General features: G+C 44.5%; 2 protein-coding genes across 8 annotated transcripts; one reads left to right on the top strand and one right to left on the bottom strand.

Annotated features, from left to right (window-relative positions):
* Positions 1-1,709: 1,709 nt before the first annotated feature.
* On the top strand, positions 1,710-3,464 carry b9d1 (B9 protein domain 1). The gene is made up of 7 exons (XM_077009146.1): positions 1,710-1,927; positions 2,048-2,116; positions 2,229-2,340; positions 2,513-2,609; positions 2,699-2,761; positions 3,059-3,126; positions 3,246-3,464. The coding sequence occupies exons 1-7, from the start codon at positions 1,865-1,867 to the stop codon at positions 3,389-3,391; spliced, it is 618 nt and encodes a 205-aa protein (XP_076865261.1). The 5' UTR covers positions 1,710-1,864; the 3' UTR covers positions 3,392-3,464.
* Positions 3,465-3,551: 87 nt separating this feature from the next.
* Positions 3,552-21,530, bottom strand: epn2 (epsin 2). Of its 7 annotated transcripts, none has more exons than XM_077009145.1 (9): positions 21,231-21,530; positions 15,778-16,617; positions 11,306-11,418; positions 9,348-9,446; positions 8,867-8,966; positions 7,765-7,926; positions 7,220-7,306; positions 6,894-7,091; positions 3,552-6,688 (listed from the first exon to the last, which is right to left on the bottom strand). In XM_077009145.1, the coding sequence occupies exons 2-9, from the start codon at positions 16,370-16,372 to the stop codon at positions 6,339-6,341; spliced, it is 1,704 nt and encodes a 567-aa protein (XP_076865260.1). In that variant the 5' UTR covers positions 16,373-16,617; positions 21,231-21,530; the 3' UTR covers positions 3,552-6,338. The 7 variants fall into 7 exon arrangements, with proteins under 7 accessions (XP_076865260.1, XP_076865258.1, XP_076865259.1 ...); XM_077009143.1 differs by having other exon boundaries at positions 8,867-8,975; positions 21,231-21,528; XM_077009144.1 differs by having other exon boundaries at positions 9,348-9,449; positions 21,231-21,523.
* Positions 21,531-26,144: the final 4,614 nt, after the last annotated feature.

Raw genomic sequence — 26,144 nt, 5'->3', positions numbered from 1 at the left:
CAAGACATGAACTGAGGTATGATCACTCGTGAATGGGGGTCAGACGCACATTTCATTCCAAAGCAATGAACACTGTGAGAGCTAAACAGATTCTTCAGGACAGTCTGACAAATCCTAATGGCCTCCAGTCACACATTCTCATTTTCACTTCTAGAAACGCCATGACGTTTCAAATTCCAACATCTGGAGTAAGATTCAAGGTCATTCATTCACCACTATAACATCCCAACTGGCATTTCAACCTCTACAGTAAGGGCCTCAAGAGAAACCCTTTTACCAGTCCTCTTGATGTCAGCTAAAGCCAGGTTTGCCACTGAGCTTGACAGCTCTTTCTACATTTTGACTCACCAACTTCTCCAGACTGTTGGTTCTTTCATTAATGAGCTGAAGAAGAATAGCAATGACATGAGAATTTGTAGGCAACATTGCTGACTGTAGCATTTTCTTCAAGGAAGCAAAGAGTTTTGGGCACCTTTACAGGCCCGTAGCCAGGGGGGATCGAAGGGTTCGAAGGGGATCGAAAAAGATCCCCCCATCACAATGCTGGCTACGGGCCTGCTTTAGAAAATCATCATCAGAACATGTGTTCGGGCCATCTCGGGATCCACCCTTGGTTCTGTTAGGGTGGGGTGACCAAACGTCCGTATGACCCAGGACATGTCTGTTTTTCACGTCCTGTCCAGGGCGTCCTGTTTTTATTTTATTTTTTTTGTGAGGAAATGTCCTGATTTTTAAATTACCTTCATTGGACTATCATTTGTTAAAATAAACCAACTGTAAATATCATGTTATTGTAGGATTACGTGGGCCTATGTTAAGTGAGTGCATGCCACAGTACATGCCCCCCCCCCCCCCAGTTAGCAGTGCACCTCTGGGCGCCATTTGGGTTGTGTGCTGGAGGATTCGGTTGAGTTCATCAGAACTGCGCATTGGCCGACAGTTGTAGTAAGAGGTGTGGCTGAGTACCGGTTAACTGAATTCAGACCACGTTCAGAGAGATGATTTGTGTTAAAATAAGGCATAGAGATTCGAATCACATTACCAACGTGAAGTGGTGCAAATCCAAGTTGTGATCCGATATGAGCCGAGAAATAATAATAATCGAACACAGTGGCTTCGAATATGAGCGCAGTGAAAATACCTTATTTTCTCAACACAACGTGACATCTGCTTGGAAATAATCAGACGAGCGCTGAGTTGGATAAAACCAGTAGGTAATTTAGCCTGTAATGTTCTCAGGGGAGGAGAGAGAAAAAAACAACATGGCCGATCCAGACAAAAATAAAATCCCAGAGGAGCACATGCAAAAGGAGGATTCACTCCAGAGCCCCGTGTAAATTTAATTGAATTCTAATAGGGCTGGGTGCATAGTGTACTCCTAACATTTCTCCCAAACGTTTTATACTCATACCATGGACCACACCTAAAGTATAAATTGTTTTTTATACAACTCTATAGCTTCATATTCAGTGTCCTGATTGCAATAAATATGTAAGTTCATAAAACAAGACGTCTTCATAGATCGGGGTTTTATTTCAAAACGTAAACGTATTGGGTGGGACGTAAGATGTGCGGATTTAACGTCTTACGCAACCCACAGTGTGGAATTCAAAGACGTCTGCTGTTCTAATGCTGTTCTACTGCCCCCTGGTGGTAGGGGGCGTCTACAACGCGTTTCTTCTTGTTTGGCCCTCACGACCTGCCGTAGTAACGCCGCCCTAGCATCAGAGACGATGTTAGCAACCATGCGCAATTTGTGTCGCAGGCCGCTAGCTGTGCGAGTTAGCGTGGCTGGTGATCTAGTTGCTAATCTAGCGAGCAGATGAGCATTTTCATTTAATTTCAGTGTTGACTGTTTGTTGTGATGACCTCGAACAACCCGTCTGTGTTTCTTCTCATGGTCAATGGGCAAATCGAAGGGGCTAATGTAGGTTGAGTTGTTTGCTAACTAACATCTAGTAGCTAAGCATCAGCAACGTTACCTGGCCCTCTAAATGTGTGATGTTGTACGTGACTTTGTCTTTATGTTTCCTCTGTTGGTGTCAAGTTCCCGGAATATGATGACTTGTACTGCAAGTATTGTTTTGTGTACGGACACGACTGGGCACCCACGTCAGTGAGTCAAAATTAAGAGACTTTAATCACATTCATGGCTGTTTTTTGAAAGTGGTTTCTTGGTGATTCCTTGGTTATTGCAAAGGGTGTTAACGTTGTATTATTGTTTACAGGGGTTGGAGGAGGGAATATCTCAGATAACATCGAAAGGAAGAGATTCCTCCAGAGGTTTGGTGTGGAACTTCCCACTGGACATCACTTTTAAAAGCACCAACCCATTTGGCTGTATGTGTGCCGTGTCCGTCCGCTTTCTTTGCATGTACACCTAACTAAAATAGAAAGACATTTTCTGATGTTTATTTGACTCGGGCTTGACTAGAGTCGATTTTATTCTATACTTTCCTGCAGTTTAGCACATATACAAAGGTGTGTCTGTGCTTTTGTGTTGTTTTTCCAGGGCCTCAGATTGTGATCAGTGTGTTTGGCCCAGATTCGTTTGGGAATGACGTCGTCAGGGGTTATGGATCAGTACATGTTCCGTTTGGCCCTGGGAGGTGAGTGTGTGTGTGTGTGTGGTAGTGCTGTAGGGAATAGCTCGCATTGTCATCTTTGCTGTCTTTTGTGTAACAAAGTTCTTTTGCAGACACACAAGGACAATTCCAATGTTTGTTCCTGAGTCCACATCAAGACTGCAGAAATTCACAAGGTGGGGAAAGAGGAGTTTTCTGTCTTGTCAAATGTTTTATGGGCGCTTTACTGTTGAATGCAGCAGAAATCCAGAGGATATCTCAAAACGCTGCATGATGGGTTGTTACATTTAACTCTACCAGAATTTTACTACAATGTAGGGATGTCAACATTCATTGGTAACCCTTCCATTTATTTATGCTACCGTTTCAAATGTATCTTTTCTATCTGTGACATGAACATTTTGTTCTGAAGTATTTGTGTCCCTTAAGATTTGATGCTTAAACATTAATTACTATAAATGTTTCTTCCTCAGCTGGTTGATGGGTAGACGGCCGGAGTATACAGATCCCAAGGTGGTTGCCCAGGGAGAGGGAAGAGAAGGTAGGGTCACGCCATCCAGCTTTTATTGCTTTTACCACGTAAGAACTTGCTGCAGCTGAAGTGTATATGCTGCATTATAATGTAGCTCCTCATGGGTGTCGTTATTTCTATACTTTCAGTAACTAGGGTGCGCTCCCAGGGCTTCGTAACTCTACAGTTCAACATCATTACCAAGGACATGAAGAAGCTGGGTTATGACACTACCTCCACAGAGCAAGCACCTGCCACACACCAGTCCAGAACACAACAACCCTACGGGAGCTGATGAGCACTATAGATCACACAGATCAGTCACACTACCTGTTTTGTACATTTGTAATAAACATGAAGTTATTTACCTTCTTATCCCTCCATTTGTACATGCACCTGCAATAAACATTCACCATTCTCACCAGGAGTAACAATAATATGCTATTGGACACAACTGTCATTTGCTGTGTTTATTAATAGCATTAATAGACTGAAATCAAATGTCAGTGATACAGTTTATTTTTATCATTGCAGCTACAGGTCCTTTATCACTTGCTGCGACTTAGATGGCATTGAAACCTCACACAGTTCATGTGACTTTCCTACAAAACCATTACACAGAAATAAAGTACAGAACAATATGTTACAATAGAACAAATGATAAATTATATTATACAGTTATAATGCCAACAAGTTGAGCACATATCCATAAAAGCAGCCTGCTCCCAGTAATATGAGACAGTTTGGTAAATACACAGACACAATAACATGAACAGAAGGGTGTTTATGCATGTTCACAATGTTAGTCCTCCACAATAAATGCAGAATGAGAACATGGAAACAGAAAAAAGTGATAAACAGTAACAGCAAAATGAGACAGGACAAACTGAGCTAGATATTGTGTCAGTAAAAGCAAAAAGAAAATGGCAAAACTAGTTTGCATAACTGTTTTAACAACAGATCCTTTTTTGATTACCAATTGTTCATGTGATGCTCATCAGCATGGAGTCCGATTTTGCAGAAACAGGGCCTGATTTAGCCATTGTGTCCATCACGAGTGAGTCCAGTTTAAAGCAGTCCTTCTCTAAAAGCCTGAGAATGGTTGTGGATTGGTGAGTACACACAGGCTCTGCTACACAGCTGCACAGACGCGGTGCTGACACAGCGACTCCAGCAGAGGTCACAGATGAAACGGACAACTCAGGTGGACTTTTATAGACACATCAGAGACAAACCAAATGGGCTCACAGCAATGATGGGGCCAAACATTTTAAAGTATGTCTACACGTAAAGCCGCAACGGCAAAGAACAAGCACTGTGACTTGGGTAACTTCATTTGGGCTCTGCAGTCTTGTGCTTGTAGGCTGGTGTTATTGCCACTGGTTGAAAACTTGGTAATTAAAACATATGCAGAAGTCTATAAATCATACGGTTTCTGCATTCTCTTTTACCAAGCCGATTGGCTATGTCAAAGTTCACATCAAAACCTTTGACAAAATGACAAGAAAAAAAAACCCATAAAAATCAGTCAAATGTAGACTATAGTGTAACATCATGTTTAAGTGTACATATCAAACTTTGGATATAAAACCAGGGCCAGATAAGAACCTTGGGATTAGAGGGTTGAGATTCTGGTCTTTTGGGTAGATTATACTGTAGATTATACCCTTCCATCATTATTGGCCACAATGATGCATTTATAGAAAATCACCTTTAGATGTACTTCAAAACCACAACATAATAAAGGAAACTAAAGCAGAAATCCTAAGCCTACTCAAGAAATCCCCCCCACCAGTCAACTCATACGTACTCTTTAAAATGTTCCACCTCAGTCCAACACCTTGACGTTTGTCACACAAAGGCTTTTGAAATGGCAAGCACGTATAAATGTTTCACTTGTTAAATGTGTATGAACTTACGGTATAATGCAGCAGTGATTGGTTATATCAGATAACAGTAAGATGCATTTGAACCTGATGAAAATACTTTACTTCCGTCTTCCCACTTCCCTTTGTTTCAATAGATTTTTCACAAATATAAATAAAAAATGTACTGAAATAGAAAACACTGCAGACGTTTGGGCACTCGTACAGAGCAACTCGGACGCCAGGCAGCTGAAGACTAATTACATTAGTATTGAATAGCTCTGTCACCATAGGATAGGATGGGAAGCTGTGTAAAGAGTGACCTTTACAACAGTACTAGACAGTACTGAACTGAAACAGTACTAGACAGTACTGAACTGAAACAACCCATTCAGCAAACTGACAACCTCCTAAAGACATTAACAATAACAAAACAGGCTTTTGTTTAAAAGTAGACATTTTAAGATATGGTAACAAATTCCCCATCATGCATTAAAAAAAAAGAAAATAAAAATCCCCACATTTCTCAACTTCAGTATGAAGTTCAACTTTCAACGCATCAGATTTGGAATCACTGTGACGTGCAATTATGACGCCTCCAAGACACTAGCACTCCCAAACTGTCTGCCATGCCAGTTTTCATTTTTGTATTTTTTGTTGTTTTTTTCCCCCTCTTTTTTACACCCTGGTACATGGGTCATGTCTTTTACAAACAGTTTATCATTGTTTGTCAAGCTAAGGACTAATGGTGAGCCAACAGTCAAAACAAGAGAAAAATCAGAGCATGTGCAAAATCCCTGCTTAGAACATCAAAATCATTACCATGTAAACTGATAGTGTCTTCTAAACTGTGTCTACTTATGCGTACTGTAAATACACATAGTGTATATGCACTGCGTAGAACATATAGGCTGCTTTGATTAAAAAGGGTTAGCGTTAGCGATTATACAGCTTTAAAAGACTAAAAAATTGAAAAAAAATCAGAAAAAGCAGAGTCCCTAGAGATTATGCCTCCAATAAGAAAAATATGCAATCAAAGGAAGTTACAAACCGGGACCTCTTTGAATGCGAGACTTTTGGAAAGCACCTTGCCGACCAAGAGTGGTGAGAATTCACACCTAGAGACACAGTAATCAATCGCCGACTGTCCATTTGAAGGAATTTAGAAAAATAAAAATACCATTCACTCTATGGTACCTGCCTCCAACAGGCCGGAGAGAGAATCTCCTGCAAATGTAAAAAGTGTAAACACCACTGCTACTCCAGAGACTCTCAAATAGCACATGGGTCTGGGGACACAACAGACTATGTTGTCTATATCACAGGAGGGGGGGGGGGGGGGGGGGAGGTCCAGGCAATGATGGTCTATATTGTTCTTCACAACAGGAAGGGGTTAGTGGTGCCACCGGCCTGAGCTGCGGTGCCTGTTGGCTGCAGTGGTCCACTTATAAGGGACTGGGGCATTGACATGGAGCCGGGAATACCCACGCTTGGCATCTGGCCCACAGGGGCAAGGGGTGCCATCCCGGCCACAGGCACCATGGCGACAGTGCCAGTAGGGGCCAGAGAAGACAGGGGCAGGGGGTCGTTGCTTCTTGGGGCCACGCCGCCAAAGCCCGAGCCGCTCAGACCCATCATGGGACTCACTCTCATCTGGTTGAGGGTGGGCGGCTGAGGCTGGCTCACCTGGAAGGGGTTGACCTGAGCTGCAGCGGCAGGAGGCCCTCCTGGGGAAACGCAGGGACAGGGGAGAAAAGGGTATGAGCCAAGACACAGGACCATCATCACGTGGGTCTCGCCCAAGAAACTTAGGAAATATTGTGCATCAATCACTTCGGGAGTCTTGGGCAATACTGACAGGTAATTGGAAACCAAAATAGAAAATCAATTAGTGACAACTAGCGTCAGTGAGGAAGGTGTGTGTAAACGTACCTCCAGCGAGGAAAGGATTGGAGACAGGTGCTGGCGGAGGAGGCTTGGTCACCAGAGAGTCCAGATTCACCAGGGCAGCGTTGGGGCCCAGGAAAGACTCGGGGGTTTTTCTAGTGGCACTTGGATGCATATCAAAGAGGTCGGGACTGGCAGACTGGCTGGTCGGTAAGGGTAGCGAGGAACTCCCTTTGCCATCTCCTAGGAACATACACCAGTGTGTCACAGAAACCAGGTCACTCAGAACAACGTGCCCCAACAGGGCCAGAGAAACAACCTAAAGAGTGGCTGCATTAAAGCCGCATAAAGAAATACGTTAGGTGGCCTACCTGTCATCAGTGAAGTACGGAGACTGTCAAAATCAGAGAGGTCTTCCTTAGAGGTACCGTTTGATGTGGAAAAGAGATCAAAAGAGCCTTTTGGAACAAGAAAAAAAATCATAGAAATGAAGAGCTTGACAAAGAAAATGACCACCATGTATCTACCCTAGAACCAATGAAAAAGGCAGACAAGTGTTCCACAAATACAGCACTGTGCCAAAGTCACCCAACTATTTATCTAGGCAGCAAGGGCTAATCTGCACCTAAAACACTTCAATAAACAATTACACATTAATGTAGCCATTATAAGTAGCATAATGCTATATTGTTCCTTAAAAAAAAAAAAAAAACCCACACAGGTTGCTCCCAACCTCCCTTGCAAATACTGTTTCAGCCTGATGGCTTGAGACACAATAAGGACATCTGTCCACTTAGATGTTCAGATCTCTCTCACACACACACACACACACACACCCACACACACCCACACACACCCACACACACACACCCACACACAAATCAGTTGAGCCGCAGTGCCTGAACCTTTCATTTACCTGGGCCAGAAGCTTTGGGCCGTGTGGAAGGCCCCGAGCCCCAGGGATCAGCAGCTGCAGGAGCAGAGCTCGACCCCCAGGGGTCGCTGCTCTTCATGGCTGAGGCCCCAGCAGTAGGTAGACCCCAGGGATCCACAGGCACTGCTGGCTTAGGGGCAGCACCTGCACACACAGAACCCCACACTCACACACGAGAAGAGCAGGCAGGCTCACGCCTCTTTACTATCTTACAGAATCTCTCGCCAGTCCAGTCAGGGATTCGCAACCAATTTCCTTTCCATCCTACAAACCAAGGACCCAGTGCTCTACCACGTCCTGACTGCCAAGGCATAATGTAGTATTTGCATTGCTACTTGTCCTTAAACCAGAGGGGTTTCCTGAATTAAATCAATCAACCATTCCATAAATGAACCAAAAATAAGGCATGTGGTAACTGCTGGGTCATGGAGTCTGGCGATCCTCACATAACTAGGAAATGGGATAACTAGGAAGGAAAACCAACAGTGCAGTTGTGAATCACGGTTATGACCGGAGGCTGAAAAAACAATACAAAAGTGGAATCTGTGCTACAGCCTGCTGGCAAAACCTAAAGCAGTTGGTTTCCACTGCTGGCATTTCAGGACACATGCTGGGGGCAGGAGGGGGGAGCGGGCGGAGGAGGGGGGAGCGGGCGGAGGAGGGGGGAGCGGGCGGAGGAAGAGGCTTCACGGCTACACCAGCCGCTCCACCTGCAAATCTGCATACTGAGCGCCTTTGTTGAGCACACACAGGAATGCACTACGGCCAGCCAGGCTGCATTTCTCAGCCGCCCTGCAGCTCACAGCTACACAGAGACGGGGCACATGGAGAGAGGGAGGGAAAGTGAAAGAGAGAGAGAGAGAGGGAAAGAGAAAGAGAGAGGGGGGGAGGGATAACATGAAGGAGAGTGGTAGGCAGAGAGGAGGGGAAACCATCTGTCTCAACACCAGAATTAAAAACAGGTCCACAAGTACATCCACAATATTCAACTGCTCCACAACCCTGAGTTCACAAGGGGTTAACATGGACCAATGTCCCATTATTGGATCTAGACAAATGCCCTGTGTGTGTAAACAGAGCGTACCATAACTCTGCCAGGGGTCCGACGCAGGGCCGGCTGCTGCACCACCCCACGGGTCAACCGGGCCTGTAGGGACCGCGTCCATCAGATCCATCAGAGACGACTGTGGAGGCTAACACACACACACACACAGACACACACAGACACACACAGACACACACAGACACACATACTTAGAACTTCCAGAGTTCCAGTAATAGATACAAGTTAGGATACTGCACATAAGACTACGCATTAGTGCACAACAGCCTTAGTAAGTATACTCACAGGCCACAGAGAAAGTCCGCAACAAACAGATAAATAACCCAACAAACAAATAGGGGAAGAAAGAAAAAGCATTCATTGCATTAATTAAAAAAACCATTAAAACAAATCTGGAGACATTCCAGCATATTGGCAGTGAGTAGACGTTCACTAGCTGCCTACAGGAGTGTGTGTGCTGGAGGACTCATCAATACTTCAGTGTGTCCAGGAAGACTCTTACCTCCTTTTTCTTTTTGATAATCTTTCCTGTGCTATTGTCTTTACGACTCTCCTCCAAAGCCATCTGCAGCCGCAGGTCATCACCACGACGCATCCTCTCCTCCTGAACGAACACACAGAGACACAGACACACACACACAGAGACACAGACACAGAGACACTCTTGGATAATGCTACATGTATGTGTGTGTACATCCTATTACATCTGTTTTAAAACAAAAGAGCTGTGGATCGCAGTGTAACCGCGGTACTAAAACACGACACCGTGTCTAGTCACTCCTGAATAATACAAGACATCACTTTCATTTGACTAGCACTTGAGCCTGGAGCACAAATCAATAGCATGATGAAACTGCCAGCCAAGGAAAAGGTGACGCCACACGACGAGGCACTCCCAGACATCCACCCACCCCAACTACAGTAGGAGGAAACAAAGGACTTGCCGAGTAATCAGGATGCATTTCCTTGAAGAGGAGCTAATGTGGGCTTCATCTTAAGACGGACCGCTTGGCATTTGGAAAACCATATCTGAACCCAATACGGTTTCCAGGAAGTTTCTGGCCTGAGAGAGAGACAGCGCTATTCCTAGCTGAGCATGGGGAATTATCATCTAAGGAGCAAACTAGCCATGTGACTGTTTGGAGCAAGCCAGCACGAGGAAGACCACGCCAGTGACCCAAGTAATCCCCTCTCGTGCTTTACTCCAGAGCTCGGTGCGAACGCTCACACGTGCCATAAAGACTAGACTACAGTGGTTCCTGGGACACACCGCTTAAGGAACTCGAAACCATGTAAACGGCTTTTAAATGAGCGACGGGATGGAGACGAGGAGACGTTTAGTGGGCGCTTTGCAGGGGAAGGGTCTGAAGTAAAGGCTGCATGCTGTGAGACGCCATGGAGACTAAGGTCCTGGAGACATCTAGAAGAGCGTCCAGCAGCACACGTACAGTTCCCAGCAGCCCCTCCTCTGCTGGAGCCTCCGGCAGGGCCTGGCTCTTATTTTTATATGGAAATTCATCCCAGATGTCCAGGCCTGAACACGCTTCCTGCGCAAAGCTCTTCAAGAGCCATGGACAGGCCAACCTCACAGAGGCGGCAGGGAAGGTTACACGTTCCCCCGATATCACCGGAGCCTCGCTACATCCCGCCTGCGACGTGCGTAACCTCAGGCCCCAATCCCAGCGAGGGACGCCGGGCAAATCGCTGCCACACTGATCGAGGAGTACAGCCCCCCCCCGCCCCGCCCCCTTCTGGGGTCCAGCTAAGAAAATCTGCTTGGCCAATCAGTGGAGTCTGTAATGGGGATGGGCGGGGTTGGTATTGTGGGTGGGTGGGGCCTCGCTGCCTCACTCTCAGAAACACGTGAACTGCGGTGAAGCAGTCTGGGCAGCCCGAGACGCACGTTACAAAGTGCTTCCTAGAAGTGGTCCAATGTGTTATTAATATGCAAGTGGAATCTTGCCTATATGCACATGATCCCAAACCCTCAGCACCGCTCAGAGCACAGAAGCTCCAGCTCAGCAGTGCCACACTGCCAACAAAGTGCCAAGGAATAAGCAAGAATGAGCCTATTTATTCACAGAGCTCTTCACCCCCGGGGGCAACAGTCTGAGCTCTGGTGCTGGAACAGGTGTCTGCGCAGACTTGCCCACTCCTACCTCAACGTAATTCTCTCCTTGATCTGACTAATACTCCCTCTGCAGGTGCTGACACCATAACGTACGCAGTGTCTACATATATTTACGGGCAAATGTCTTTCCACAGTACATTAATCCGCATCTACAGATCTCAATATTTTAAAAAAAAAGTCTGTTTTGTTTCTTTTCTCTAGATTGTTTGTGAAGTGTTGTTAGGGCTTGGTGAAACAGGTAAAGGAATGCTACAGTGGCAGTATATTGCAGTGGGCAACGCTGGCAGGTGTGTGTGGTGTTGTGAGCTGTATTCAAGCTGACGGCGTACCTGTTCTGCTGCCTCTCTGCTCATGGCCAGGGCCAGCTGCAGCTGTAGCTCCTCCTCCCCGCTGGTCTGTGGGCGGGCCTGCTCCAGCTCTGACGACGCATTGGGTGACGTGGCTATAGAGGAGGAAAGATGGGGGGGGGGGGGGGGGGGGGGGTTTCAAACTCATCAAGATCAGACTGTAGCCTGTAGGCCTCGTCACCTGTGATGAAATGAATACACGTTGGCGTAACGTGAACAGTTATCAGCTCTTGCACTATTGTTCATGGTTTTCACACTATGAAACAAAATGAGTGGGAAGTTATTGCTCATACCCCCAAGAAAGAGCTTGGAATATTTGTTGGGTCTATAATTGCCCCCAAAAGACCCATAATCTTCTATGAGGTTTTTTTTTATAACATTAGTCACTCCCTAGCTCTTTTGGCCTTTTGACACAAATGAAAAAAATATATTAAAAAATAACCAAAGTTCCAGATTATTCCACAGCACTGTAACTATAAACAAATCCTTGATCAGGAACGAACATTTTGATAAATAAAAAGGTTGCCAGGACAATCTAATCTTGTGTACTGGACCACATGGACAGAGAGACTGTACACAAGGCCAGGTCGTCACACCTTCGGTCACAGAGTACGCCACACTGCGGTCCTACGGCAAGTCCTGGTGAGGCCAGCGTGGAGGACACATCCTCCGGCCGCACGCCGGGTTAGGCAGACCACACGGGAGCGCCCATTACAAGCCTGCGGTTAAACCCGTGGAGGCCACTTCCTGTGATCCTGTGTAGTCGTGTGTTTGGAGCCAAAAGGAACCACAGCAGTGGTTCCGAGCACAGAGTTGGGCCGCGGAACACACACAGCACTTAACATACCCAGACCAACTTCGGTTGTTCACACTAGATAAGCAAACTGACGCAAACGGTTTTGCCCCTGACTACAGAAAAATGATCGAGGTTATTTATAGTCGTTTCAAGCCAGTGGAGGTTAGACCAAAAATATGTGGCATGGCTCTGACCTTTAAAAGCTCCCTCATTATTCCGAGCTGGCTGATTGCAAAGCAGCAGTGATCGATAAGACTGCGTGCCAATCCATAACTCAGACCATCAGACCATTTCTTTTTTCACTAATGACCAGAGAGAGCGAGAGAGCAAGCGAGCGAGAGAGAGAGCGAGAGCACGAGCATCGGGCCTCTGTGTGTGCTGAAGCAGCTGGGCACAATTTCCTGTTTTCAAACCCCAGAGGGACCAGAGGCATGATGGGAAACTACAGGCAAAGGGTCCATCTGTGTGAGCAGGGGCAGAGGGAAGGTCACAGAGGGAACATGGGCGTGGAGCATCGCCACATCCCATTCTGCGTCACCAGCGGCTGTATGGCCGGCCCATGTCGGCACTGGGTGGGAACATGACTCAGGGGCTGTGCCCAGTCAGACGGGCAGACTGGTGCCCTCGCATGTAGCTGACCGACCACCACCAGTTCCTGCTCTCCTCCACTGGCAGCACCAGTTCCTGCTTCATTTATTCCCTCTCATTTTTCTTTTCTACCCAACTCTGTTTCACTCGCTTTATACTCCATGTGTGGAAAGGGGAGGGGGGGGCTAACGGGGGGATTCCTTCACACCAGGTGCGTCCAGCCAGCGAGTGGGTTGATGATGCCACTCGGGTGTCACCGTTGGGAGTTAACGTCACTCGGGTGTCACTGGACAAGGAAGCGCACTTTGGCAAGAACACCAACTGCCAAATTCTGTGCAACAGGGTGACTCAAACGTGCACCTCAGAACCCTTTGCAGTCCTGTACTGTGGAATACCTTATAGTTAAATGATTAATGTAACAGGTTGGATAGTCCAACCAGGAAGGACGGGAAATCTGTTGGAACTGGACCTGGAGGACTGCGATTTGAATTACTTCATCTAAAAGTGACACCCACAGCATTGTCCAACATCCTTTCCCCCACCCTGTAAAAGCGTGATCAGCCGTGTACTTTTGGTGACGGATGGTTGAGGAATCTGATCTCAGTGATGTGATGCAAGGCTCTGAAGCAAACTGACGGCCAGCAAGATCTACTTCTTCCTTTTGCGCCACAGGAGTAGCACGTCACACGCAATGAGGATTCAATCAGCTATTAAAGTCACAAATTCATACCCCATCCACATCAAAGTCTCTACAGATGCTACAAATAGGCCCGCTGCCTCTCTCTCTCTCTCTCTCTCTCTCTCACACACACACACACACACACACACACACACACACACACACCAGAATGGGATGTTAAAAAAAGGTCTGTGGGTGAAAAAAGAAGTTGGCTGACAATCCACTACCAAACTCAAACATGGGGCCTTGAACTTGCGCTACTGAACACAACACACACCAGAGCCCTGTAATCTCAGTTCAAAGGTCCATATGGGACCAACATGGTGCCACTGGCTAGGAATGACAAACATTTGAATGAGAATAGATAGGGAGATGTTTGACTGCACTGGGCTCACTCAGGGTCTATTTAAAACACATGCCCAACGGAGCTTCTGATAGTGAGCTTGTGCTTTACCATAATCTGCCACCAGGGGAACAAACACAGATTTTAAGAAAAAGAAAAAGCAAGTTGACGTTTCAGTGTTGTTGAACCTTCTAATACATTTCCTTTGGTTTATTGATCTGCTAAAGCACCAAACACACACACACACACACACACACCTTAAAAATAGCAGTGGATGATCCTGAGGTAGGTCAATGACCTTTGATATGAATCAATAAGAATCATAAAAGCCAGATCTACTCATATTGAAAGTGCTATAAAATCATTACTGAAGACAAAGTGGAAACTACAGAGGAAAAAAACATCTTGATTTGAGTTGAGTAGAAGTCAAAATATCAGACCTGTAAATGTCATTGTAGACATTACTATCAGCGGTTCTATTAGACCAATATATATTCCTCTAGGCAAAAAACAAACCAAATCCCTTTAAATTAATCTATAACATATTAGAGATACTCTTTAACGTGTGACCAAGTATGCATGCTTGGTCCCTTTGTGTCCGTAACACCCAAGTGGAAGAGTAGCTTGTGATAACAGACAGATACCAGTCAAGGGCAGATAAAGGCTAGAATAACTGCTCACGTACCCTCAGCTGCTTGATTTAGTTAGCTACATTAGTCATGATCCGCAAACACTGTTGGTCATCTTCCACATTCCAGATACGGCCCCCTTAAATGCTTAGTGAACTACAGTTACCCCTGTCCCATTCACAGGTGGGCCAAACTAAATGTGCCAAAATAACATTCACATTGTTCCTGCTTATTCCTACATTTATTTTTACACTTAAAATGATTGACTTTCCAATACCTGTCCTAAATAGAAGCAACTTGTTGAAGTGTGAATTAGGCTGTACAGAAGGCCCATATCCAGCCTCTAGAAGGACAATACCAGGAAACCTCTACAGGAATGCAAAAACATTCCACTGTTAACACCCCAGATTTTCTTGCAGTTGTCTTTTTTTCCATTATATATTAATGACACAGCTACTTACCCTTCCGTTCAAGCCCTTTATGTAAAAAAGCAAATCAAGAGACACACCAGAAACCTCAACGACTTCCACCCCAAAAGCCCTACACTGGTCAACAGCTGGTGTGACCACCCTACCCCTGACTGGCAAACCACAACACCTCAAGTAGACCAGGCTGAAGGGAACCACCAGCCTTCACAAGTTAAAACACAATGACCTCATTCCCTTCACCCTTCACCTATTGCTTCAGAGGTAGGTTGAGTAAATTCTTGATTCGGGCTTCCTGAGATACATTATCAAATTCTTTGGTCATGTGTTGGGGGCGGGACGGAGCAGAATAGATCCAACTTCCTCCGTGGAGCTGCACGGCATTCCCCAGGGAGTTCAGGAATTCTGCCTCCCCGCAAGCAGCACGTGGCAACAGAATGGCGAGGCGGAAAGGCGCTCGGAGCTCGGGCCAGTGCCGAACGCGGCGGCCCAGGAGCCCGCGGCACACACGCGTGGCAGTCTCCTCTCCAGCTTAAGGGATCACTCCACCCAGCCAGGCCCGCAGGCAGGGCGTCCTCCGTGGGAGAGGCCTGGCTCGTTTGAGGGCAGGCCGGCCCAAGAGGCCTCAGCTCAGCGCATCTTAAACACTAGTACGCTGCTCTAACTGGCGCACAACAAACTCCTATAAACAGAGAAAGTAATCGTTCTGCTACAAAGCTCGCGTGGAATGGACTGAACGTCCCACCTGATGAGTGTTCTCTGACGTTTCTAACCATTAAGTCTCATTCATCGGAAACATAACACAATCAAACACTGCTGCTGCCTTGAAAAGACCAATTCACACCTCAGTATCTCAGCAACATCTGACCACATTACGCCACATCCTCTCAAAGCAACCAGCGTTTTCTCTGAAAAGCATGTAAATGTTTTAAACACAGTCTTACGGAAGCCATAAAATAAGCCCACGGGACATCCCGTTGGTCAGCAAACTTACAGCCGTGATATGACGCTGGCGAACCCTCCGAGCGGCCGTACTCCTCCGAGTAGCTGGTGGACAGGTTGGGCTGGCTGGAGCCACGCCCGAAGCCCATCTGGTGGTTGCTGCCCACGCTGGTGGCCACCTGGGCCATTCGCTCCTTGGTCTTCAGCGCCTGCGAGCGCTCGCCCTTGAGCCGCTCGTCGTCCTTCAGAAGCACCACCAGCTGCTTGGACTTCTCCCGCACGTTGATGCCCTGGTCCTTGCCGTCCCGGTCTATGTACTGGAAGTCCTTGAGCGTCTGGATGGCGAAGATGTTCTCCCGGCACTGCAGCGCCACGCGCTCCGAGCCCGTCTTGATCAGGTAGTCCAGCAGCGTCAGCGCCTTGTACACGTGCCGCCAGTTCTTGCCGTGGTCATTAAGCCTCTTCCAGATCATGCTCATGATCTCGGAGAAGGCCACCACGTTGTACGTGAGGTCGGAGATCTCTGACATCAGAGAGCTGGACGGGCCCCAGGGGTCATTAGAGGTCGCCTCTCTGACCTTTTTCTCTGCCTCGGAGTAGTTATTCACCACGTTTTTCATTTGTCTCCTAATCGTAGAGCTTGGCATGGTGTGGTATCGTTCGTCAAAATCCTTGTGAAGAGAAATAATGTTTGAAAGAAAAATGTTTTATTCCTCAAAAAGAATAAAGAAGCTCCCCCTCTTCTGTGAGTTTTCAAAAACAAGTTCAGATGTCTGAAAGCTTTAAACAAGTCCAAAGGCGTGCTTCCTGCTTCAACGATTCCCTAGATCACTTGGTGCCTGTTAAAACCATTTCCACACAGAGCAGGGAGTCAGCATGGCGAATTCCTCCACTACCTGGAACAGAAAAGTTAAAGACACGTTGAAGAAGTCCAAAGTTATTTGACTAAAGTTCAACTGTTTACACCATATGCCAACACACCATTTAAACAAGTATTCCACAGCTGTAGTGAGCTTATAAGCTTAGGGCAACATTCTTTGAACCATGCCCTTTGCATCAAAGATGCATATGCAGCCAAAGTCTAGTGAGCACATTTCCTGACAGCACTTCTTCACCTTTAAAACGATCCCCCCAGTCAGATAAAGAGAAATAGGTCACAGCTGTGCACTTTCCAAACACAGAATGTGTAGTAGGCTCCCATCCAGGTAATGGAACATTACCAGCAAACACACACTCACAGTTATGTGCACACACACACACACGCGTGCAAACACTTCACGTTACGGCACTGAGAATCAGAGAGTGGATCAAGGCTTGACGTGGTTCCTGTTACACATCTTACGGTAATAAGACACTCTGCCGGCATGTGGGGAGTCTCACTTCCCAAAAGTAATTGCACTGTGCTGTGCTCTCCTTTTCTGACAGAAGCATGCATAATCACTCTGTGGAAATGACCACCATAAGTTTGTTACTCAAGGCCTCCAAAAATTGCTAAATCTATGTAAATACACCCATCTATGAGTTCTGCCTGTGAGATCTTCTACAAGATTAAAGTAAGCCAAATCCTGCTCATGATTAAAATACCTCACTTTCTAGAGTTAAATAAAAAGTAGTGTACTCAAGACTACTGTCCTACGTCTGTACTTTGTCACGACTATAGTACAAGGACAAACAAGGACCCAGTTGGCGATGACGTTAAATAAGGTGTTAACCATATAACCATACAACCACAAGCTGGCAAAAACATTGGGCAATAGCAAAGAAAAACAACCTGGCATGTCTCATAAGTTCATTAAAAATGACTGAAATGTGACTACTGCAGCACAACCCCCCCCCCCCCCCCCCCCCCCAAAAGCACCCAAAGTCTGCATACACATGAATTCAGTCAGGCCCTAATGAAACATCTGCTGCTTTAATCACCTATTCAGGCCCTGCACAACAAGAGGAAGAGAGGGGCGACTGTATCAGTGCCGGAACAAAGCTCCAGCAGCCCTTGGTGTGACCGGGGGCCCAGGAAGCCAGCACACAGACAGGGTCTGTTTCAGGATCTAGGCCACGCAGTGGCCTCTTACATACTAAACAACAGGTCAGGTCTGAGCCCTGCCAATACCCAGGCAACTCCGTGATTGGCATTGAACGAAAGCCAAGCACCAGGCAGAACGGGTTCAGTGAGTAGCAGAGGGAGACTGAGCAGCTAGTTATGCTGACTTTACTTTCACTCTGGAGAACTGGGACTAGGAATTCCTAGTCGCATCAAATGAATCATTTTAAATATTGCAGACAGAATTCTAAAATATACATTTTTCTGTCAGATGAAAAAGGGGCTGGTATTGTCAATGTCATAGGTTTGGGAAGGGACCCAACCTTGAGAGAACTCTTAGAGAAATGAGATTTAGAACATCTCACCCGTTTTTAAAACAGGTGACATACGAAAACCCAAAACAGGTTCAAACTAATTTTACCATCTACACATTAAGGACTATATAAGAAAAACATGCAATTCATAGACACCTTACCTTAATGCAAGTTAAATTAACAGGAAGACACGAGTACCCCATAGGACCTTTTGTTTTGTTTCATATTTTTGCTGAGTCATAGTGGCTCACTCTATTATTAGGATTATTCTGCTTTCAGATCAACAATATGAGCTCTGCAGGGTACTAATACTACTGATGAAGTAATTTGAGGAGATGATGATGTGCTTTACTACATGGTTCCTTCATAGACACTCCTCTGTAAAGGTTGCCAGGTTAATTAAAAGGGCAGGCCAGGGCAACGGTACTTTAATGGGCAATATACTAAATACACTGTATTTTAACACCTTCTCTGCTGAGCATTTAGGGAACTTGTCAATATTGTAAACTGACAGACCAGCCACAAATGGCTGATTAAAACAGGTGAGGCAACATTTCATTGGTTCCCTTTGAATAAATCAATATGCATCACTCTCACTATGAACATTTAATTAACTTATTCTCAGCCATTCGCAGCAGCTGGCCTTTCTTTACAGTGTTCAGATGGGATCTGATGTATAGCTTGACCAAAGGACCAATGTACGACTGGAGTTTTAAACCAGTTGGTCACCAACTTATAGATGATCTGCTGAGAGTGTTTTATTGTGGGAATTATATAAAAACTATTGTGTATAATTCACACATAGGTGAGTGTTGTCTGTACACAGAGTATGGCCAAAACTTTTCTCCAAAAAGAAAGATTAAAAAACAATAATAAATTACATTTTCAATTGCCATTTCAACTAAGATTCCCTATAACAAGAAGGAAGTAGTCTTATGAAAAAAGAAAAGGAAGAAAACAGCAAACAATCAATACCATTCAACAATCATTGATCTAAAAGTTATCTAATTACCAATGAATTTCTCCCATTCATGGTATACTGAACATGTCCTACTTGGTGGTGATATGAAAACTGCAAGGGGTTATATATCGTGCATCATGCAATGTTAATTATTAGGAACTGAACCCATACCAATCCATAAGTGCATGTATGGATGATGGTGTGAATATTAATAACCCTGGCTAAACCACCGCAAACCCAGGAGAGTGACAGAGCAACTGCACAGGTGTGCAAACGGGTCTCCTGATATGGTTCAACTCTGACAAAGAAAAATGGGCGGCATGTGCCAACAAGCCCTGAGTTTCCGCATCTTCATTATATACGGAGATGTGGGGACAAAATGAATGAAGCAGCACCACAGGAAGGGGAGAGGGTTCTGCTTACAAACGTCTGCACCACGCCCCATTACCAGTAAAACCTGAAGGTGCCATATGTGTTTCTAAAACATAAACCGTGAAGGCCTAAATAACACAACTGACATCAATAGTACTGTTGCTGCTGCTACAACTAATTGTAATAGTAACAGCATTCCAAAAACCAAAAAAAAGCATAAAATGCTGATTACGTGCACGAGATAGACAAAAGGAAAGAGAGAGAGAACTAACCGGTTCTGTCAGTCCGATGTTCAGTAACTTTTTTTTTAGCTTTGACGATTGTTGTGTAGTGTTTGACCCTTCCTTGATACAATCTAACTGCTGTGGTCCACAAAGAGCGATGCTTTCTTTCCTATTGTCCTCCCAAGACCCCGCATGTCATGTCAAACCAATGCAGGAGAACGCGGGACGGGATCGTGTCCACTAGGCATGTGTCACGGACCCTGGTCACACGACAGAGAAATATCCACCACACACGGGTGTGTCCACCCCGGTGACCTACAGGATGGCCGGCGCGGGAACTCGCCGAACGGCCGCGTTACTTCAACAGCGTGTAATTCAGAATATTTTAGGTGCCGTGGCTGGATTACACAACCCTCCCTGTGGCAAAGCCCGTCTGGTCACCTGCAATACTAACTCGCTTACCACAACCCCCCCCCCCTCCTACACTTCACAGCCCATGTCGCCTTCACAAAAACTTTTTTTCGACCCCCCAAAACATGCGCCCAGCTGAATGTTGTGGTCAATATTACCAGCAAAAGAGAGAAACATTAATGGAGGCTCAGCAAAACGCGGAGCTAGCCAGCCAACCTCGAGTCTCCACACGCAAGTGTAAAACTAAGGCAACCCGGCTGGATTACAGGAATGTGACAAACAAACCGCCACATGACGCATAAACTATTTTGATTTTACAAGATCACTGGGGTCCAAGACTCACGTTTTCCGGGTAAAATAAATACATGTATATTATTAGGTAACGTTGTGCTTTCCCGACTAACAAAAAAAACAACAACAGGCGTTAAGCAATCTCGCGCAGTTAGCCAAGCTAGCGGAGCTAGCTTAGCTTACCTAGCGCGCTAACGGGCTGTGGAGGCGCTAAGGCGTTAGCATGCTAGCTAACGCTGTGACCCCGGCCGCTCCGCTAGCCACGCATGCTAAACGAGGACCTGTGGCGAAACGGCACAGACAACATAACGCTGAAACGACGTCGCATTTAATGCCACAAAGTTTAATGAACGCTGCAGGATATAAATGTATATATATTTTAAAACACCGCAGCACAACTTTAAGGCCCCATAAGTTGACAGCGGGGTCGGTTTGCGTTTAGCCGGCTAGCGATGCGGTGACAGAAAATACACTAAAAGTTCCAAGCAGCTGTTAAAAAAACAGTGTTGCCTTGAAAACTGTTTCCCGTCCCGTCGGCTAGCTGGCTAACGCGCTGCCTTGTCGGATTATTTTTTACAAAAATAAAGATATTTAATCAGTATATTTGATTTAATCGAGTGCCTGGCGCGTTTGTGGTGCACTGGTGTCCTTAAGGCGGTGTAAATGTTTTTTTGGAGCCGTTTATGTGGTGGTTAGCGGTCGCACTAGCCACCGCTCGCCTTACAGATTTTTCTGAATATTAGCCGTCGAGCTAACTGGATCACACATCGCCGCCTCGCACATAAACTACCCCGCCGTTTTGTTGCTTTTTTGAGATATCACCGAACTGGGAGACAAGTAGCTAAACTGTCTTTCACTGTCTTAAAAAACCAAACAAACCAAACCAGTAACTTACCAAATCCCTCCGTGGCGTTAGTTCCAAGGTTCAGAAATCGTCCGGGAATAATACCCGGCATTCGTACCGGGTAGATTTGTGAGGAAATGTTTGCTTCCTTTTTTTAAAATATATTTACTCAACTTTATCAAAGTATCTTGCTGTGACTTTATTAGTGTTTGTATATGTGTGAAAGGAGCAGGCGGGCTACACGTCGCCGTTTGCACTATGTGGCCAGTAGTATCCCCGTACACCAGCACACTGTGACACCCACACGGCTCAACATGGCGGACGCGCCGATAGATCGACTTCGAGAGTGCAAGGGTGTGACCGAATTGACTCGGTTCTTCAAGACAACTTATAATGTTTTTTTCTGTAATATATTCCTAATATACGCTTAGGATGGCACTGACATTCAGTAAGACTGTTTTCAGAAACCTGGTACCGCTTTCAGTAAACTTCAAACAATAAAGACATTTTAAAACTGTCTTCTCGTGTAAGAACATTTCTGATGGCGCACGTCCCCCCACAGGTTCGCTGCATACTGATGTCCGGAGCCGTTTAAGTCTCACGAATGCAACAGTTCTACAAATAAATATCTGGGTTTTTTAAATGCACCTTTTAATATACACGTGGTTGCACATTAATGCTTCAGGAGTTCAAATCAGCTTTCTTTCCCTGTCGAAAGTCAACACAAGTTCTTTAAAACGGCAATGTTAAGATAAATTTCCAGAACATTATTTTGGACCGTTTCTCTAAACTTATTGGAAACTACAAAGATAGAACTGAAGTAACTGTGCCTTTAAGCTATTCATATGCTATTCATATTACATGTGACATCACATTTTGCATCGTCATTTATCTCATTTGGTAGATAACACTTCATATAGTATGCATGTATTTCCCATCTACACGGTAGTAATAGTTCCACATTTCTTTATTTCCACATTATTTTTTCCACGAATGGAACAACAATTTTTTTTTAACATGGCTTTGTGTGGTCAATAAATGTAGAACATTACAGTACTACATTTCTGCATAATACTGCTTTGCCCATGCTGTATCTGTTTACTGTTCCCATATGTGCACCCTCAAGCACCCCTCTGGGAAGCATCATAAATAAATAATGTGCAGGAGAAATTCTTGGGTCCAGTACCTAGAAATGTCCAGTAAAACCGTTCAGTCTTGTCACTCGTAGCTGCTGTGAAGTAAATTTGGATAACATCTGATGGAGGCACACATTTCAGTCTCTCTCCAGGCACTATAGAAAAGATGAGGCGCTTTCCCCCAGTTGGTATCCTGATTCCTGTCCAGCTAATCTAAGTCTGATTCATTGTATTCCTACCTGTTCCAGTGTTGTTGAGGGCCTACTTGCATAGGCCCAATCGCAATGACTATTATTCTCACTGCAGAAAAAAAGATAGTGTTCTAATCTAGGTGAGTTCTCTAATATAAATCTAATCCTCTAGTCCAACTTGTTCTCTGATCCGAGATACTTTTGGGTGCACTTGCGTGCATATGATTTCATAAACGATTATCTTAGGGACATGCATTAGGCTTATTTGGTTATGTCTTATCCATCAATTGCACCACAAGCAGTGTTTTGTTATGACATCAGAAAATGGTAAACATGGGATTCGACCCAATATTATTTATGAGTATCTTGAGAAAGAGCCTCCAAGCCCCCAGAGATTAAACTACGGCGCAGTGAAGAGTAATTATGAAAATCTATTTACAGACATTCACCAGCAGAGGGCTGCATCTTACCAGACATGTTGTAACAGAGCAATATCAATAGTATTTATTTATTATTTATTTACAATAGTATTTGTAATAGTATTGTAAATTGTATAGTAATACAACTTATAATAGTATTTACACTATTATTTATTATTATTATTATTATTATTATTATTATTATTATTATTATTATTATTATTATTATTGTTGTTGTTGTTGTTGTTGTTGTTGTTGTTATTATTAAACTAATATTAAACTTTTAGGCTATGTTTTATATGTCAAGCAAGTTCAAGTAGTTTTCAAACCCAAGAAACCAGGATTAAATATTCCCTATATTAGTGTTTCTCACTTCTTGTGTGGGACTACCGTCCCTGCAGATTTTAAAGTTCTCTCTGCTCACCTGTCCTGTATGTAGCACATTAGGCTATTTAATAATCTCAGTGTAAGGATGACCTCATAGTTATCACTTCCCCATATGAACAGGATGCAGATGACACTTCCCCCAGCACAGTCTGACCAACATAAACCACAAGTATTGCCTTTGTTACCAGCTGCTTCAGAGGAAAATGCATCTCACGTCCTCAAAGCCTGAGTCTCTCTGAGTCTGCCTCAGTCTCCGCCCTCTGCCGCACACTTCTCTTCCGTACTTTGTTGTGGCTCTAAAGGGCTTGTTTGGGGAGTGGGTTACGTGACTGGATTTTGTTTACCACTTTTATTTTTGAGGGAATCAGTAGCTTCCTGATCCCACGGTTGCCACTAGATACTGAGCGGTTGCCGCACCCCTGCATGGTTTCCACCATGGTTATAGGCAAGAAAGGAACATGCTGTCTAGTACAATACAGGCTAAAATAATTATGCATCAATCTGTACACATTGCTTCCTACTGTAAGAAATTATTTGCATATTTATAATACTGTATTAGTGTAAAGAATAATATAAATTCTTAACCTACCACACAAAGTCTTTATGTTTGCTAGATGAGTAGGAAACATATTTTCTTGAACTAAGATAATAGTTTTTACTATGCTACGTTAGACATGGCCCACATATTTGGTCCTCAGATTTGCCTATATTACTGTTAACTTACTTTCTGAGTATCATCTATTAAAAAGGACAATACAAATAATGTTTATTTTAATTTTATTGAATTTCAAGCACCGTCTTTAGAGAAATTGTGCAGTACATATTGTCAAATATACTTTGACGATATGTACAGTATGTGCAAATATTAATGGCATTGCATAATCTGATCTGAGAATATAACACAGTGAATATAATACAGTGAAATCCATTCTGTAGGTTCTTATTATAATCTTTCCTTATTATGATCTAATCTGATCGTCTTGATCATTGTGACTGACAACATATGTTGTGAAAAGCGCTAAACAAATATATTTGATTTGATTTGATTTGATCTAGTCTAACAATGTTGTGGTGCTGCTGAAAAGCACATTTCTGCCTCACAGATTTATCCAGTACACATGCACCAACAGATATTGTCTGTTTTATTAGAAACACTGTGTAAATGTATTGTTGTGTACACCACTGTCAGTGGTGGTTTCTTTGATCAGAAACTCAAGGTGATGGACTATGTGAACAGATGTATACTCATAAAAAATCCACCAGTGGCTCAACTATAGATTAACCCAATAAAGAAGGTGATGAATGTAGGTATGGTGGAAAGAGAGGTTGGTGAGCCTACATCTGTTTCAGCCATTGCATTTATGAAAAGCTAGACACCTATATGTGTGTGGTTTCCTTGACACATGCAGGAAGTCACGCATTGTGTCTGATGTTTTAACACGACCACCTCGTTGAAATGAACAGTTCTGAATTGATGTTTTCCAGCAAGCAGCTAGTAAATGAGGCAGCATGAATGCAATGCAGACGAGTAGAAGCACGAGAACATTCACGTTTGATCTCACGTTTCACCAACACGGGCATGATAAAGGGGGACATGAAACAACACTTCCACTATTGCACAACACTGACCTGGTTCTATAACATTAGTGGAATCCATTCAATCAGTTGAGAGAGGAAGCATACATGTAGTTAAAAAATTGCACTAAAATCACACATTCAAAATGAGCATAAAAACTATCATTGATTCAGATGTAGGCTACTTTAGCCATGAAACACTGGACTATTGTTATTTCCTCTAATCAGAAGGTGGCTGCAGCTCACATAATGGCATCTCTGACACCTGGTTCTCCGCATCTTAATGTGAAAACACTTTGTGGGCACACTTGTTCTTATCGCCATGGCAGTGTTCTAGACATTTTATGTTGATTTAGACTCAGCAAGTGTTGAGCTAGAAAAAATGAACACAAGGTGATTTGAAACTAACCACAACAGTTTCACTCCCTTTGTGTTTCCTCGCAATCTAAATATTTTCACCAACCTGCTTAACAGCTCATCTGTCCAGCTCCTGGCGTACAAGAGAAGTCCATAATCACATATGAGCATAGTTTATTATTATGTTGGCATGTTGCAGGGACCAGAGCCCCTAAACTCAGGGGAAGATCATGAAATGTTGTCTTTGAGCCATGAGTAAGTGTCACTACTGTGAAGCATGTGAGGGATTCTATGACACAGATTCTCCGGTGAGGAATACATCCCAAGGGCTGTAAGGTCTTCTTTATGCTCTTACTATCTCTGATGTGTTTCTTATGAGATACTCTTCAATTTTATGACATAATTTTAAAGCTTTTTGTGTGTGTAAATTTTAATTTAATGAATATTTAGGCACTAATTATCCATCCATCCATCCATCCATCCATCCATCCATCTATCCATCCATTCATCCATCCATTCATTACCTTTACCACTTAATCCCGCTAGTCAGGGTGACAGGGGGTGGGGGGGAACTGCAGGTACACCATGGGCAGGTTGCCAGTCCACCACACACACACACACACACACACACACACACACACACACACACACACACACACACACACACACACACACACACACACACACACACACACACACACACACACACACACACACACACATTCACACCTATGGGCAATTTAGAGTGACCAATCAACCTAACCCATGCAGGCACAGGGAGAACATGCAAAGTCCACACAGAGCGGACCGGACCAAGAATACATGTCAAACCCACATCAAGACATGTATTTTTAGAAATGTATTTACATATACATGTAAACACACACACACACACA

This window comes from Brachyhypopomus gauderio, chromosome 6 (assembly GCF_052324685.1).
Source record: "Brachyhypopomus gauderio isolate BG-103 chromosome 6, BGAUD_0.2, whole genome shotgun sequence".
Classification (NCBI taxonomy): domain Eukaryota; kingdom Metazoa; phylum Chordata; class Actinopteri; order Gymnotiformes; family Hypopomidae; genus Brachyhypopomus; species Brachyhypopomus gauderio.
This window is presented reverse-complemented; position numbering and strand designations above follow the sequence as displayed.